This window comes from Pelophylax lessonae (assembly GCF_965119305.1).
Source record: "Pelophylax lessonae genome assembly, chromosome: 3".
NCBI classification, from domain to species: domain Eukaryota; kingdom Metazoa; phylum Chordata; class Amphibia; order Anura; family Ranidae; genus Pelophylax; species Pelophylax lessonae.
Window position 1 is genome coordinate 14,009,475 of NC_138770.1, and position 17,453 is coordinate 14,026,927.

At 43.5% G+C, this 17,453-nt stretch overlaps 4 protein-coding genes across 4 annotated transcripts in view; 1 reads left to right on the forward strand and 3 right to left on the reverse strand.

Moving 5' to 3' along the window:
- The window catches only part of LOC309548719 (gastrula zinc finger protein XlCGF66.1-like), a gene marked incomplete at its 5' end in the record, with an annotated part of 42,463 nt that extends 26,197 nt beyond the window's left edge, over nt 1–16,266 (reverse strand). Inside the window, 4 exons of the mRNA XM_082248675.1 lie at nt 11,796–12,193; nt 15,747–15,844; nt 15,961–16,084; nt 16,171–16,266. Of these exons, the coding sequence (XP_082104801.1) occupies nt 11,796–12,193; nt 15,747–15,844; nt 15,961–16,084; nt 16,171–16,266 (716 nt within the window). The remainder of the gene's footprint in view (nt 1–11,795; nt 12,194–15,746; nt 15,845–15,960; nt 16,085–16,170) is intronic.
- Nucleotides 1–17,453, forward strand: part of LOC309550227 (uncharacterized protein) — a 1,381,219-nt gene that overhangs the window by 266,226 nt on the left and 1,097,540 nt on the right.
- LOC309548714 (uncharacterized protein) overlaps nt 1–17,453 on the reverse strand; it is a gene marked incomplete at its 3' end in the record, with an annotated part of 357,939 nt that overhangs the window by 209,083 nt on the left and 131,403 nt on the right. The gene's annotated exons all lie outside the window — the stretch shown is intronic.
- Nucleotides 1–17,453, reverse strand: part of LOC309548715 (uncharacterized protein) — a gene marked incomplete at both ends in the record, with an annotated part of 346,981 nt that overhangs the window by 207,076 nt on the left and 122,452 nt on the right. The gene's annotated exons all lie outside the window — the stretch shown is intronic.

Below are 17,453 nucleotides of genomic sequence, written 5' to 3' on the forward strand. Positions count from 1 at the left end.
AGCATCATTCCTTGGTTCCACCCTCTACCCACCTCCTGAGCACCATTCCTTGGTTCCACCCCTACCCACCTCCGAGCACCATTCCTTGGTTCCACCCTCTACCCACCTCCGAGCACCATTACTTGGTTCCACCCTCTACCACCTCCTGAGCACCATTCTTTGGTTCCACCTCTACCCACCTCCGAGCACCATTCCTTGGTTCCACCCTCTACCCACCTCCGAGCACCATTCTTTGGTTCCACCCTCCACCCACCTCCAAGCAACATTCCTTGGTTCCACCTCTACCCACCTCTGAGCACCATTCCTTGGTTCCACCCCTACCCACCTGTGAGCACCATTCCTTGGTTCCACCCTCTACCCACCTCCAAGCACCATTTCTTGGTTTCATCCCCTACCCACCTCCCAGTACTGCCCTTTTTGACAATACTGAACCAGGTATCATTTTGTGGTGCTGAGTAATTTGTATGGGATTTGGTAATGATAACAAGAAAAACAGTAAAATAGATTCCCTGCAGCCAGTAACAATAAAGACCCCCACCAGTATCAATAGTTTCCCTAACAACAATGAAGCACCTGTAATTAAATCCCCCCTAGCAACAATAGACTCCTGGCTGCAACAAAAGATCTCCGCACAGCCAGCACCAATAGACTTTCCATCAGCCTGCAACAACAGACCTATCCCTCAACAGTAGATCTCGCCCAGCAACAACTGACCCCTGAAATGTAAGACCCACCCCCAGCAATAGTAGGTCCTCCACCAGCAACAAAAGACCCCCCTGCCAAAATAGATCCCCTCCATCTAGAATAGACCCCCCAGCAGAGAGCAGAAATAGACCCTACAGCACACTCCAGCACCCCTTGCCATTACATACAGTCAGTGCTAGAGGTGTCCTAACTGCATTCTCCCGCATTGCCGCTGAAAAAAATCCCTGCTTATTATGCTGGAAAACCTCCTCCTGTTCATAAATGCCAAATCTGACATCCTGCAATGCAGGTACAAGTGTCCCAGTTGGGGTTTGAACTGAGCAACCCAGTGCTGCAAGGTGATGACCACTAAGACATTCTGCTGCTCTGTCCTTCTGTTCAATTTGCACCACTCTTCTGGAATGAGCTTCTAGCTTAACCACCATAGGGAAAAAAGGTGAAAGAAAATTCTGCTTTCGTCAGGTAGGACACATGTTGTGTGCCTGAGATAGAGCTAGAACCGGATACAGACATTGGTGGTAAAACTGGGTCCTACTCCGGTACAAGGGACACATTGTAAATTCAAGGCTGAGTATTGAGTGGACCTTTGGCAGAGCCAATCTCCTGTGATTTAGAATTGGCTCCCTTTCTCCTGGTCTCCACCATAGCTATAAGTGAGGGTATTCCCCTGTGGGGTACTCATGGAATAGGGTGCAGGAGATAGGGTGCAGTGTGTCTGAAAGGAGAACGCGGTAACCCAGGTGTTGACTGTCCTGCAACAAGTGGTGAAAGGGCACTGGAGTACCTTATCACGGTTCTAGATGGAAGTGGCATTAAAGGGTGTGACCAGTGGTGTGATCACCCTAGACTGAGCTCTGAATTTTAGCACAAACTTTGAAAAGCTTACGCCGTAAGGGGAATACATTCCAGACTTAGTAATGTTTTATAGAGTAATGGTCAAAGTTACAGGGTGACCCTGACTTATCTGTCCTGAATACTGGACTGTATATAAGGTCCATGCTTTAATCGTCATGGTGGACATACCCCTGAAGAGGTCCTCAGGGACTGGGTTCCATAGTTTTGAAGTTCCATAGTGATGAATTACAACCCTGGACCTGTATAGCACCCTGCGGCTAACTCAACACATTACACCAAGTGCCATAGGGAGCACCTCAAATTTGATGTCCCTTCAAAATAACTCAACACACAGCCATTAATGTCTAAACTGCTGGCAACAAAAGTGAGTACAGCCCTAGGTTAAATTGTCAAAATTGGGCCCAAAGTCAATATTTGTGTGGCCACCATTATTTTCTACCACTGCCTGGGTGCTGCCACACATGCTTGACACCATCTGAACCAAATAAGTTTATCTTGGTCTCATCAGACCACAGGACATGTTTCCAGTAATCCATGTCCTTAGTCTGCTTGTCTTCAGCAAATGTTTGTGGGCTTTCTTGTGCATCATCTTTAGAAGAGGCTTCCTTCTGGAACGACAGCCATGCAGTCCAATTTGATGCAGTGTGCGGCGTATGGTCTGAGCACTGACAAGCTGACCCCCCACCTCTTCAATCTCTGCAGCAATGCTGGCAGCACTCATACGTCTATTTTCCAAAGACAACCTCTGGATATGACGCTGAGCACATGCACTCAACTTCTTTGGTGGACCATGGCGAGGCCTGTTCTGAGTGGAACCTCTCCTGTTAAACCACTGTATGGTCTTGGCCATTGTGCTGCAGCTCAGTTTCAGGGTCTTGGCAATCTTCTTATTGCCCAGGCCATCTTTATGTAGAGCAGCAATTCTTTTTTTTCATATTCTTAGAGAGTTTTTTGCCATGAGGTGCCATGTTGAACTTCCAGTGACCAGTATGAGAGAGTGAGAGCGATAACACCAAATTTACCACATCTGCTCCCCATTCACACCTGAGACCTTCTAACACTAATGAGTCACATGACACCAGGGAGGGAAAATGGCTAATTGGGCCCAATTAGGACATTGTCACTTAGGGGTGTACTCACTTTTGTTGCCAGCGGTTTCGACATTAATGGCTGTGTGTTGAGTTATTTTGAGGGGACAGCAAATTTACACTGTTATACAAGCTGTACACTCACTACTTTACATTGTAGCAAAGTGTCATTTCTTCAGTGTTGTCACATGAAAAGATAGAATAAAATATTTACAAACGTGTGAGGGGTGTACTCACTTTTGTGAGATACTGTATACTTTATTTTGTACCTTGGATCATCAGGACAGATACCTGTATATACAACACATTTTGGACGGATTTTTCCCCCCTGTGTCCGCCCCAGGTCGGGTTAATTTGTTGGGGGTTGGAAGGAAGGCCGTGTGCTAGTAAGCCATGTTTGTATTTATTATGATGTACATAAATACAGATTATGTTCTATGTTTATGAAACACTAATATCGAGTCTGTTTATTTTAAGAGAAAACTGTCTGTACATCTTCATAGTCCTGAAGAAGCCTTGCGTGAAACGCGTTGACCAGTGAACAGACGAAGATAGAGGAATATGATCCGAAGCAAACACAGTGACGTGCCTCCATCCCTAATGCAAACAGAAAACAGAGGTCGTGGGACTTTAAATGAGGCAGGTCACCAACTAAGATATACAAAAATAGAATCTGAACGTAGTCATTTATTATATATACAGTAATAGATACAAATGTTGACATCAGTAACAAATATAATGTAGACATGTATACAAAAAAAGCTGAGACAAAAAATCCCATATAGTAAGGAGATTGTTATAATAGTAATAAGATATATTCAGTAATAAAGTACATGGCCGTCACTAAATGTTACATCTAAGTGAAGAGAGGAAATATCTATACCTACACGAACCTTATGATATATACCAACTTATCCTTATATATGTATGATGTACATGAGTGAAATTAGTAGGAGACATTGATCTCCTGTGTACGAGTTGAGCTCAGTTCGGGGCCAGTTTCCTCATTTTATTGAGATCTGGTTTTAGATAAATCAATAAATGTTATTTTAGGATAAATCCATGTAGTTGTTATCTGTCTCATGCTGTGCCCTTAAAGTCCACACATATGACAGTGGTTCCTTGTGAACATCTGTAGGTTCCCATTTCTCTGAACAGATAGGATGTTGGGACTCTCAAGATAGTTCTGGTTAATTGTACCAGGTAAAGAGGAGCAGCCTTGGTTAGGAGTTATTTGAACTATTTGCACTGGCTGATTTTCCTACCCCCCCCCCTGAGGAAACTGATAAGCTGGATCCTATTCTATCTGAGAAGATTGTTTGAAGGGGATCTTGAAGGGAAAACACACACTTTACTGCATACTACACTTTACTGCATATTGCCAGCCTGCCATATAAACTATTCTTTACAATTTTTTTACTTTCTGGGCACGAAATATGTTCATGCGATATTTGACATACATGACATGAACAACTTATATAACAAATTTAACAAATTTACCATAGCAGACTGAAACCAGGACTGGATGGACTTAAACCTCCTGAATCCCTTTTTTCTCTGGGGGAAAGAATGCCCAAAAATAAAGGGGGAGTACAGACACGCCGTGCAGTTCTGACATCACTGTCTAGGTCTACGGTAACCATGGCGTCTCAGACTGACCAAACAACAGTGACCAGGGATGTAGAAACACCCGCAAGTTTAGAGACACTTATGCATGCCATAGTAGACTGTAAGACAGCCTTGACATCCAAAATTGATTGTGTACAAACAGATATAGGACTTATCCGTAAAGATATGGATAATTTTCGAGATAGAGTCACTGAGATGGAAATGCGAGTTTCAGAAGTAGAAGACACACAGAAAGATTATAATTCGGATGTTCAGCTGCTCAAAACCAGGGTTAAGCAGCTGGAAATACGAGCAGAAGATGCAGAAAATCGCAATCGTAGGAATAACTTACGGATTTTAGGTCTTCCGGAGGGGTCCGAGGGTGTAAACCCGGTGACCTTTATTGAACACTTACTTCCGACAATTCTTCCAGAAGCTAAATTTTCTGCTTTTTTTTCAGTAATACGTGCACATCGAATACCAGGGAAGCGAGGACCTCCTGGTTCTCCTCCACGTACTTTTATTTTGAGGTTCCTTCATTATGGTGACCGAGACACTGTGTTACGAGCAGCGCGCTCTCAGGGTGAAGTGAAATATGAGGGCAGTAAACTTTTTATTTTTCCAGATTATTCGGTTGAAACACAGCGTCAGAGGAAGTCATTTGATCAAGCCCGTTCTAAGTTAAGAGAAAGGGGGTTGAAATATAGTACTCTGTTCCCAGCTAAATTGCGGGTACAAGATGGTGAACAAGTGCGTCTTTTTTCTTCCCCAAAAGAGGTATTATCCTGGCTTGAGACATATAAAAAAGACTGAAATTGAACCCCCCTTTTTTTTTTTTTTTTTCTTTTTTTTTTTTTTTTTTCCTCTTGGTCTGTCATAGTTTGCTTGCCCAAACTTTATACGATAGCTGGGTGAATCAAGATATAAGTTTCTCCTTCTTTTTTGTCCTTTTGAACGCCGGAGTCTTTTCCCCCCCCCTCTTCTTTTTTTTTTCTTAAGGAGGGGGGGGGGTAATATAGCGTCTTTCTTTGACACTTACCCCCTAGGGTGGACTATGAGGTCCGCGGTGGGTGGGATACAAACCCTCTCCAATTTTGGGGAGATGGGTGGGGTGGGGGGGATGGGGATGTTTGAATCATTACTCTGTTATTGTATTTACTGTATTTTTTTTTTTTTTTCTGTTATTATGTTGTATACATTGTTTTTTGAGTGGATATGGAATCTTTAAGGGTGATTTCCTGGAACACTAGAGGTTTGAATTCCCCACAGAAACGCTCTTTAGTGTTTCAATATTTAAAAGCGTTTAACCCCCACATATGCGTCCTGCAGGAGACTCACTTGTTGGGTACTCGAACGCTGGCTCTTAAGAAACCGTGGGTTGGGCATCATTACCACTCTACGTTTTCTACGTATTCTCGGGGAGTCAGCGTTCTTATCCACAAGTCTCTCCCGTTCAGACTAATGGGTCTCTCCTTGGACCCGGATGGACGATTTGTTTTACTCAATCTCCAGATAGCATCTTTTACTTTATTGCTGGTAGGGTTATATATACCTCCGCCGGCCTCAATCAGGCTGTTATATAAAATTTTTAAAGAAATTGCAAAATTTGAGAATGATAATATACTCATTGTGGGTGATTTTAATATGGTCCCAGATCCGAACATGGATAGAATGACTGGAGATTCTTCCTCTAGATCGGATCTCACTGAATGGGCTGAGATCTATGGGCTGACAGACCTATGGCGTTGGCACCATCCCCATGCTAGGGAATATACCTGCCACTCCGCCACTTATAAAACCTTCTCTCGAATTGACTTAATGTTTGCAAGTGGGTCATTACTATCTCGGGTGCGGGAGATTCGGGTTCTTCCTCGAGGGATATCCGACCACGCCCCACTTCTCTTAAAAATGGAACTATCTGGTAACCCCTCTCATAGATTATGGCGCTTATCCAGATATTGGATCGCTGATTCTGATATAAGCCCTTTAGTCGAACCCCAGATAGCGGCCTTTTGGGAGATAAATCCGGGCACGTCATCAGTGGCCATGGTCTGGGACGCTTTTAAGGTTTGCACCCGGGGGTATTATCAGACAGCTATTGGGAAGATCCAACGATATAGGCGAACAAATCTATTGCAAAAAGAAAAGGAAGCTAGAGATATGGAAAATCTATATGTCCAAACTAGAGACCCCACTCATTATACACGATCTCAATCCTTGACTAAGGAGGCAATGGGAATACGAACAGCCCTTACACAGAAAAAACTGCTCTCTCAAGCCCAACATATTTTTGTACATGGCGAGTATAACGGTAAAATGCTGGCGCAAATTTCTAGGGAACAGACAAGTGGGTATAGTATAGCACATATTCAGGATCAATCAGGCACTCTTCACTCTAATCCAGAAACTATTAATCACAACTTTACTGATTATTACCGGGCCCTATATAATACTAAGGTTAATTATTCAGGAGATGAACTCGATCATTATCTACAGGCAGTGGACTTTCCAGTCTTAACTGATAGAGATAGGGCCAAACTAGACGCCCCTATTACTCTTTTGGAGATCCAGGAAGTGGTGGCCTCCCTAAAACCCGATAAGACACCAGGACCGGATGGAATTCCTGTTGAATTCTATAAGGCACATATGGACCTTTTGGGCCCATATTTATTAGCCACTCTTCTAGGATCTCTAAAGGATGGGGAACTCCCTAAAACAATGAGCGAAGCGGTTATTGTTGTGATCCCTAAACCAGGGAAGGACCCATCACTATGTTCATCATACAGACCTATCTCTTTATTAAATGTTGATGGGAAGATCCTTTCAAAAGTCTTGGCCAATCGACTTAATAGTGTTATTACAGGATTGATCCATCCTGACCAAACTGGATTCATACCTGAGCGGGGTACTGATATCAATATCCGGAGATTGTTCACACATATGGCCTTGGCGTCGGGGGGAGGAACAGGTGTGGTCGCCTCCCTCGACGCCGAGAAAGCATTCGATTCTGTTGAGTGGCCATTTCTCTGGAAGATCTTATCTAGCTTCGGGTTCGGCCCTAATTTCGTCTCATGGATTAAGCTTCTCTATGAGAACCCTACAGCTAGAGTTCGTACTAATACATCTCTGTCGGATAAATTCCCTCTATTGAGGGGTACCCGACAGGGATGTCCGTTATCCCCAGCCTTGTTTGCCTTGGCTTTGGAACCGCTAGCGATTATGTTGCGAGCGGACCCACAAGTCCGAGGCATTAAGGTGGGGGTCATTGAAGAGAAGTTGTCTTTATATGCAGACGACACCTTGATTTACTTGGCGGATGCATCCACATCATTACATAGGGCCTTACAATTATTTGACATCTTTGGCCGTTTTTCAGGTATAAATATTAATTGGTCTAAGTCCGTCCTTTTTCCACTACACCCATCGATATCTCTAATTGATACTCATACACCGTTGAAATGGGTACAGGATATGGTGTACTTAGGCATCAAAGTGGGTCCAACATTGGAGGTATATCAGCAAAATAACATTGACCCTTTAGTTTTACAATTAAATAAAAAGTGCGCGTCTTGGCGCATGCTTCCCTTGTCCCCCGTTGGCAGAATTAACTTAATAAAAATGAACTATCTTCCGAAATTTCTGTATCTTTTTCGTAACTCCCCCATTGATATGACTAGAACCTTTTTTTCGAGATTAGAAAGTATTATAACAACTTTTGTATGGGCCGGGCGTACTCCACGAGTCGCAAGACGCACGCTATACCTTCCTCTTGCAAGAGGAGGATTAGCGCTTCCTAACTTTAAATTGTATTTTTGGGCGGCTGTCCTGGTGACGGTCCGGTGGTGGTTCTCTCAGCCCAAAACTAATTCTGCAGTTACACTAGAAGCAGCACTATTGGGTTCATATGCGGCCCTTAGTAATCTTGTTTTTCGGGGGGAACAGGCACATCCTCAAATAACCAGTCTGATGAAGACTGTCCTGCGGATATGGACTCGGGCGCGGGTGATATATAACACACCATTGCATATATCCCCCCACACTCCGTTGTGGGGTAATCCTAATTTAAAACATTTATATCATCTCCCTGATCCACAGTTATGGGCTGCTAGAGGGATTGTGACTATGAAACATGTTATTAAAGATGGAAGACTTCAAGGCTTTAATGCTCTTCAGTCCACCCATTCATTACCTTCCACCATGGGGTTTCGTTACCGCCAGCTTAGTCATGCTATGCGGGCTCAGTTCCATGGCCCTGTTGTCCTGGAATCAGACCCCTTGGAGAAAATGTTAACTTTTAAGGTAATAGGGAAATCTCTCTCTGCTATATACTCCATACTCTCAACAGATCATAGTCAGTCCCTTGAGAAAACCTATAATAAATGGAAGGAGGACATTCCAGATTTGACTATTGAAGAGTGGGAGGATTCGGTTAATAATTATATCCCCTCAATGATAGCGGCTAGGGACAGATTTATACAACTCAAATTCTTACATAGAGCATATTATACGCCACAACGTCTTGCCAGGATATTCCCCACGAAAGACCCTTTGTGCATTAGATGTGGGCATGAAATAGGTACATTCTTACATGTTGTTTGGTCGTGCCCTGACCTGGCAACTTTTTGGAAAGAAGTGACGGACACTATTGGCGAAATCTTTGACATCATGATTCCTTTGGACCCAAAGGTAACTTTATTGAGTAACCTTACAGAATTGGCTGGGGACAAATATGCTAAAATGTGCATTACATATACCCTGTTTTATGCCAGGAGAGAAATCCTTTTGCGATGGAAGTTACCCGAACCTCCCACCCGATTATCCTGGATAGTTGCCGTTACTAAGACACTCCCATTCTACCGTTTTACATACGGTAGTAGGAACTGTCCAAAAAAATTTGATAAAGTCTGGTCAGCCTGGATCGACGCTGTAGGTGAGCCAAAGTCACCGTTTCCATAATGATATAAGTAGGCTCTTATCATTATAATTAAGAATTTTTTTTTTTTATTTCTTCTCTCCTTGTTTTTAAACTGGTTTATTGACATTCCCCTTCCCTCCCTCTCCCTAAGAATTTTTTTTTTTTTTTTTCCTTTTTTTTTTTTTTTTTGTGTGTCTGTTAGTAGGTATGGATAAAACTATTCCTTGTGCAGAGTAATGTATTGTATTGGAATGTTTGTGATGTTTATATGTGTAACAATAAAATCAAAATTTAACTGTTAAAAAAAAAAAGATAGTTCTGGTTTTTCTTCTCCTCTCCAAGTTCTCCAAATAAAACATAAAAACACATCCCCTAGACTGGTCATTGGAGACAACGAGCGGAAGAGTGTGTGCACCTGGCTGTGTGAAAATACCCTGTATCTGGCTGTGGAGTAATCAGTGGGAGGCCCGGGCAAACCAATATCCAAGCGGCTCCTGCAGGGGTACCGCTACGCAGAAAGCAAACCTTGCTTCAACAGTTCTCTCCTCAGGACAGAAAAGAAGACAAAGGTAGGCGACTGGAGCAAACTTTGATAAGATGCTGCAATGCACATCGATCACCCAGAGATCAGAGTCCTCTCCATAGGTTTTCCTTTTGGTTACTCCCTAGCAACCAGTATGGCGTCTGCTCCCTTCTGCTGACCTCAAGTCAAACATACTCACGTGTCACGCACCTCTTCCACAGGGCAATCGATGCATCCGCAGGGCGACCCGCATCCCAGAGGCAGGAACACAACTGCTATATCTGGGTTGGGCACGCTTAGGAGACATGTGCAGAATGGAAACATTTGTTTCTTTTCGGATAGATTCATTAGGTTACTAATTTCGATTCATTATGGAATTTGTTTAGTTTGGTTTCGGTATTTGTTTACTTTTGTTTAGTTTTCGTGAAATTTATTTTTGTTTTTGGTAAAATTTGTTTAGTTTATTAATTTTCTAACGAATTTCAACTTTTCAGAATGATCGGGATTCCGATCGGTTGAAAAACTATCTAATGATTCGAATTCTGTGTGAAGAAATAGCTGGTTGTTAAGCAGGGGCTGGGAACCGATGATTCATCAGCTGTCAGTGGACTTCCCCGCTGACAGATGAAAGGAAAGAAAAGAATGCCGGCATTGCCGGCAATAGAAAAATGTTTAGAAAAATTACACGGGGTCCCCTCCAGTCCATACCAAGACCACACCAAAATGTAAAAAAAATACCCATACCAGACAACATGCCCTCAACATGGGGGGGTGCTTTGGGGCACCTCTCCCCCCCCCCCCCAAAGCACCTCTTCAACATGTTGATGGGGACAAGGGCCTCTTCCCCACAACCGTGGCCTGTGGTTGTGGGGGTCTGCAGGCAGGGGACTTGTCGTAATCTGAATGCCCCTTTTACCAAGGGGAACCCAGATCCCGCCCCTCCCCCCATGTGAATGAGTATCGGGACCATAGTACCTGTACCTATTTACCAGAAAAGTGTCAAAATAAATAATAAAAACAAAGCACACACAATTTTTTAAATATCCTTTTCATGTTAAAGACATGTGACTGATCCGAATTCTAATCATTCCGAGAAGTTGGAATTCATTAGAAAATGAATAAACAAAACAAATTTAACAGATTTCAACAAAATTCATTACAATTTCATTTGGAGATTTGGATACATCCGAATCTAGGAATAACCAAACATTTGTCGGAATTTGTATTCGCACCGATACAAATTTCACGTGTCTAACACTTAATGGCCCCCCGCTAACAGCTGGGCTCCCAGCCAATACAAATGGCCGCCGATGGCAGGGCTCACTCTCCAGGCATGGATCCTCTACATATGTGTGCCATAACACCACCCCGCTGATAGCTGGGGACTCAATGACCACTCAGGACATCCTGGAAGACTTCTGGATACCAAAGGAAGCTCCTGACATCCCGCACAGCTGCCCAGCACCAGACCCGCCCACCAATACTTCCATTAGGTAGGAAAACTTCATACAAAAATGGTCCTATAAGTGAGGAGGACAAAAAAGGAACGCAGCCATTGGCTTATCCTGAACATTTATGGGGGTGGGGTCTTAAAGGGAAGGAACGAGGGCGGGGCTACCAAAACGTATGCTGTCATGAACATCTGTCAGGAAAGCACATTATGGCCACTAGATGGAACTGACCATTATAGGAAATCCCAATTCACCATGACTGGGGGAATGCGGGTCACATTTCATCAACACATTTATAACAACCAGACCTGTAAGTGTTTGTGAAATCTTCCCGCACAAAATGTACTCAGCCAATGAAAAGTAAGGACTCCATTTTTTATTTCTCTCCTGCTATCAATAGCCAACACGGGACAACACTTCATCCATGTCTTTGATGATCTCTCATCTCCTTATGAAGTGTTTCTTACATGATAAAGATCAGCCATGGAGTATATCTGAGGTGTATATCAGGGTGTGCTTCTTCCCCACATGTCCACCAACATTCATAACGAAGACATTTCCAGCACTCAAGGCACTAATGCACCTCCAGGGTTGTGTGGGACCCCTGATGTACAGGAAGACAGAACTTCAGTGAGGAACAATTCCCTCACTCAGGACAGGAAATTGGCTTCCTCCCCGTGTGCAATCTCTGATGTGAGGAAAGAGTGGACTTCTGTGAAAAACATTTCCCGCACTCAGGACAGGAATACGGCTTCTCACCAGTGTGCAATCTCTGATGTTTGTAAAGATCGGACTTCTGTGAAAAACATTTCTCGCACTCAGGACAGGAATACGGCTTCTCACCCGTGTGCGATCTCTGATGTGTGGAAAGATTGGACTTCTGTGAAAAACATTTCCCACACACAGGACAGGAATATGGCTTCTCACCAGTGTGCAATTTCTGATGCACGAAAAGACTGGTCTTCTCTGAAAAACATTTCCCGCACTCAGGACAGGAATGCGGCTTCTCACCAGTGTGCAATCTCTGATGTCTGGAAAGATCAGACTTCTGTAAAAAACATCAGAGAGTGAGGATGGGGGGAGAACAACCAAGATGAAGACTGGACTTATCCTGAAGACCACCATCATTGGGTTACTGACTCCTCCCTCATTATCACTTTCTGTTTAAGGTTCCAAAGTTGGAGGATGTTATCACATTATTATCAACATGTAAAAGTCTGTGCTCCAATCAGATCATCAGATATAAAATGTGATATAAAATAAATAATAAATAGGTACAATCATGTAGTGTAAAGAATGGTGTATAAATATTCACAGAAACATTCAGCCAATGGCAGCTTACATTCAGAAAGTTTCTTTCACTAAACACAAAAACAAATAAAAAATCAAATAAAATGCAGCGCCAAAAAAACTGAAAATACATTTCTTCCCCCAAATCTGTAGCCAATAAGTGGTAAATAATTTCCCTCCTCTCCTCCTTCCTCTTCCTCCATGGTATATATGTTGGGAGGAGGGGGGATATAAAATATTGGCGGAGCCTTCGCAGGGACGTCCCATCTCAGCCATCCCAGGGAAGGGGTATCTAAAGGAAGGATCACATTGTGAAGCTTATTTAGTCCGCACTGCTCAAGTCCCGGCTTTGTAATTCTATCATCTTGTATTTTAATGTTGAATAAAGCAGATAGACGGAGAGCACTAGAGGGGGTGTTATTTTCTACCCTCCCCCCCATATATACCGTGGAGGAAGAGGAAGGAGGAGAGGAGTGAGGGGGAAGGGATCTGTGGGACTCGCTGGTAACACAGGAGTCAGATGGGAAGGTGAGTGGAAGTGACCACCAGCACCTTTCTCATCTGCAATTTCTGCACTCGCACTTTATCATTTATATTGGCCCTGACTGATGACACGTGTCACATGACACACATTTCTATCCTCTTATTGGACGATCACATTACTATTTATTCATTTCCTGACACTGTTTAATAGATTTCATATTTTAGAATTGTAAGTCTGATTGTTACACGGCGCAGTGATATCGCACAGATTGGATTATTATTTCCCACTTATTGTCTACAGATTTGGGGGAAGAAATTTATTTTCATTTTTATTTGATTTTTTATCAGATATAAAATGTCCAGCTGGTAGGAAATGCGCGTAACAAAGAGAATCCATATTATGTGTATATACAGTATCTCACAAAAGTAAGTACACCCCTCACATTTTTGTAAATATTTTATTCTATCTTTTCATGTGACAACACTGAAGAAATGACACTTTGCTACAATGTAAAGTAGTGAGTGTACAGCTTGTATAACAGTGTAAATTTGCTTTCCCCTCAAAATAACTCAACACACAGCCAATAATGTCTAAACCGCTGGCAACAAAAGTGAGTACACCCCTAAGTGACAATGTCCAAAATGGGCCAAATTTTCCCTCCCCGGTGTCATGTGACTCATTAGTGTTACAAGGTCTCAGGTGTGAATGGGGAGCAGCTGTGGTAAATTTGGTGTTATCGCTCTCACTCTCTCATACTGGTCACTGAAAGTTCAACATGGCACCTCATGGTGAAGAACTCTCTGAGGATCTGAAAAAAAAGAATTGTTGCTCTACATAAAGATGGCCTAGGCTATAAGAAGATTGCCAAGACCCTGAAACTGAGCTGCAGCACGGTGGCCAAGACCATACAGCGGTTTAACAGGACAGGTTCCACTCAGAACAGGCCTCACCATGGTTGACCAAAGAAGTTGAGTGCACGTGCTCAGCGTCCTATCCAGAGGTTGTCTTTGGGAAATAGACATATGAGTGCTGCCAGCATTGCAAAAGAGGTTGAAGAGGTGGGGGGGGGGGGGGGGGGTCAGCCTGTCAGTGCTCAGACCATACGTCGCACACTGCATCAAATTGGTCTGCATGGCTGTCGTCCCAGAAGGAAACCTCTTCTAAAGATGATGCACAAGAAAGCCCGCAAACAGTTTGCTGAAGACAAGCAGACTAAGGACATGGATTACTGGAACCATGTCCTGTGGTCTGATGAGACCAAGATAAACTTATTTGGTTCAGATGGTGTCAAGCGTGTGTGGCGGCAACCAGGTGAGGAGTACAAAGACAAGTGTGTCTTGCCTACAGTCAAGCATGGTGGTGGGAGTGTCATGGTCTGGGGCTGCATGAGTGCTGCCGGCACTGGGGAGCTACAGTTCATTGAGGGAACCATGAATGGCAACATTTCCTGAGACATACTGAAGCAGAGCATGATCCCCTCCCTTCGGAGACTGGGCTGCAGGGCAGTATTCCAACATGATAATGACCCGAAACACACCTCCAAGACGACCACTGCCTTGCTAAAGAAGCTGAGGGTAAAGGTGATGGACTGACCAAGCATGTCTCCAGACCTAAACCCTATTGAGCATCAGTGGGGCATCCTCAAATGGAAGATGGAGGAGCGCAAGGTCTCTAACATCCACCAGCTCCGCAATGTTGTCATGGAGGAATGGAAGAGGACTCCAGTGGCAACCTGTGAAGCTCTGGTGAACTCCATGCCCAAGAGGGGAAAATAATGGTGGCCACACAAAATATTGACACTTTGGGCCAAATTTGGACATTTTCACTTAGGGGTGTACTCACTTTTGTTGCCAGCAGTTTAGACATTAATGGCTGTGTGTTGAGTTACTTTGACGGGACAGCAAATTTACACTGTTATACAAGCTGTACACTCACTACTTTACATTGTAGCAAAGTGTCATTTCTTCAGTGTTGTCACATGAAAAGATAGAATAAAATATTTACAAAAATGTGAGGGGTGTATTTACTTTTGTGACATGGTGTATATAGCAGTGGGTAGAGGGGAGAGAGCAGAAGTCTGTAATGTAAAACAGAGTATATAGCGCAGGGGTCAGGAGTATGTAATGTACAACATAGAGTATATAGTGCAGGGGTCAGGGCTCATAATATTGGTATTCAGTAGTCAGTGGTGGATTACATGTATTTATGTCATGTATGTATTTAGTGTTAATGACCAACCTGTGCTGATCTCTGTAGGAGTGTCCTCCTCTATAAATGTCCCCGTTATTCCATCCTCCTCCATAGACTGCTGATCATCCCTCACATACATCTCTTCTTCTTCTTCTGCTTTAACCTCAAATTCTATATCGATTGGATCTCCACTCTAAATCAAGAAAATGAGAGAGAATATCATCTTAAAGTTATAAGTTTTAGCATTGGGATATTATAAAAAAAAACAAAAAACACATCCTCCCCAGAAGTCCATGTTCTAGATGCTCCAATCCACCAACCTTGTAACATTGAGGGATGGTGTGACCTTCCTGTGTGGAATCCCGGGAATACAGAGGACGGGGACATCTCTCTGGTGGGTTTCTGTAGCTGGATGACTCCTCCATGGTGTTCTGGTACAGATCTTTGTGTTCCTTTAGAAACTCTGACTCCTCCATCACCCCATCCTCATCATCCTCCTCTTTTATCTCTTCTTTAACCTCAACTTTAGAATCGTTCAGGTTTCCACTCTGAATATATAATAAAAATGACATCAATGGTAACAATGCAGATAATGTACAGATCCTAATGATACTATCAGTGATTGTTCCTCATCTACCTGATGATGGTGGGGGATGGTGTGACCTTCCTGTGTGGAATCCCGGGAATACAGAGGACGGGGACATTTCTCTGGTGGGTTCCCATTACTAGATCCATCTGTAGGAAACACACACACTGACTGAATACATTGTTTCTATGTGTTTATCAGATGATGGGGGATCTAGGTGGACCCTCCGTACTGCTCTCTCCTTTACAATAAAGTCTCCTCTTACCCGGTGATGTGAGAGGCGGCGGATTCTCCATCATGACGTCCTTGTAGAGATCCTTGTGTCCTTCTAAATACTCCCACTCCTCCATGGAGAAATAGACAGTGACATCCTGACACCTTATAGGAACCTGACACACACAATGATACAGTCACCATCCAGACACATCCCTTGTCTGTTACTGGATAATGTCCCAGAATTCCCAGCACCGCTCACCTCTCCTGTCAGCAGATGGACCATCATGGTGGTCAGTTCCAGGATCTTCTGCTCTCTGTTCCTCTCAGGTATCGGAGAACGAGGTGGAGGCACCATGGTGGGGCTCTGGGTCCTGCTCCATCCTCCTGAGATTGGCTCTCCAGTAGACTTCTTCACTACAACATAATCCTACAGATCAGGAGAAAGATAAACCGATATCAATCATCTGACATCATCTACATGTCTATAATAAGAACATGGTCTATTGACCAGACTAGATAAGAGTGATGTCATGTGATCTCCCAGAATCCTCCTCACCTCTCCAGTCAGGTCTGTGTTTTATTAATAGAGATAAGAGTGATGTCATGTGACCTCCCAGAATCCTCCTCACCTCTCCGATCAGCAGGTAGATAATCTCCAGGGTGTGGCTTAATAACCTCTCAGTCATGTGACTCCGATCCTCCTCCATCCTCATTGGTGTGGTCATGTGATCTATGCGGGTTTCTCTGTAGACGGATAATGAAGAATTATCTGGATTGCATTGGTTGGACAATATTAGGATGGGGATATAAGGGGTTATAGGCGGGTTGCCCCCGGTGGGAATTGGAACATGTAGATTGGGTTAATTAGGGGGATCTTTTTATAAAGAGTGGTCACAGGTTCTCTGAGACCATCAAGACCAATGCAGAGCCCATAGCCCTTGATTGGACAGGAGGAGGGACAGTCCACTGCCAGAGTGTAGGGGAGTAGAGAAGAGTGTCGGTATTGAGGGATCAGAGGATCGGATAAGTAAAAGTGCTTTTACTGGTTCCCTACACCAAAATGACCATGTAACCCTTGAAGTGGGGCTGCCCCCATTATACGAGGGTTAAATGCTCATTTGGGTTTTGGTAATTTTTTGTTTCCCCAGAGATGGGCTTTAAACAAAATAACATTTTCACACACAATAAAATCTGTATTTTAAACTTGTAAAAACAAAGCGCCCCCCCACACACACACAATTATGTCAACCCTTAAAACTCTGTGTTCCCATGAAATGGTAACTAAATTCACTACCCAACATGGTGCAAAGACAACGCTATAAAAGCTCCTACAGGTCATTCGTTTAGAGAAACCCGGTAATAATGGCCCCAGAATCATTGCTCTCACTCTAGTGTGCGGCCAATACCCCCTTTGTGACAGCGTAATATAAATGACAGGTATTCTTTAATCACTTAAGCCCCGGAAGATTTTACCCCCTTCCTGACCAGGGGGTATTTTTTGCGATTCGGCACTGCGTGACTTTAACGGGCAATTGCGCAGTC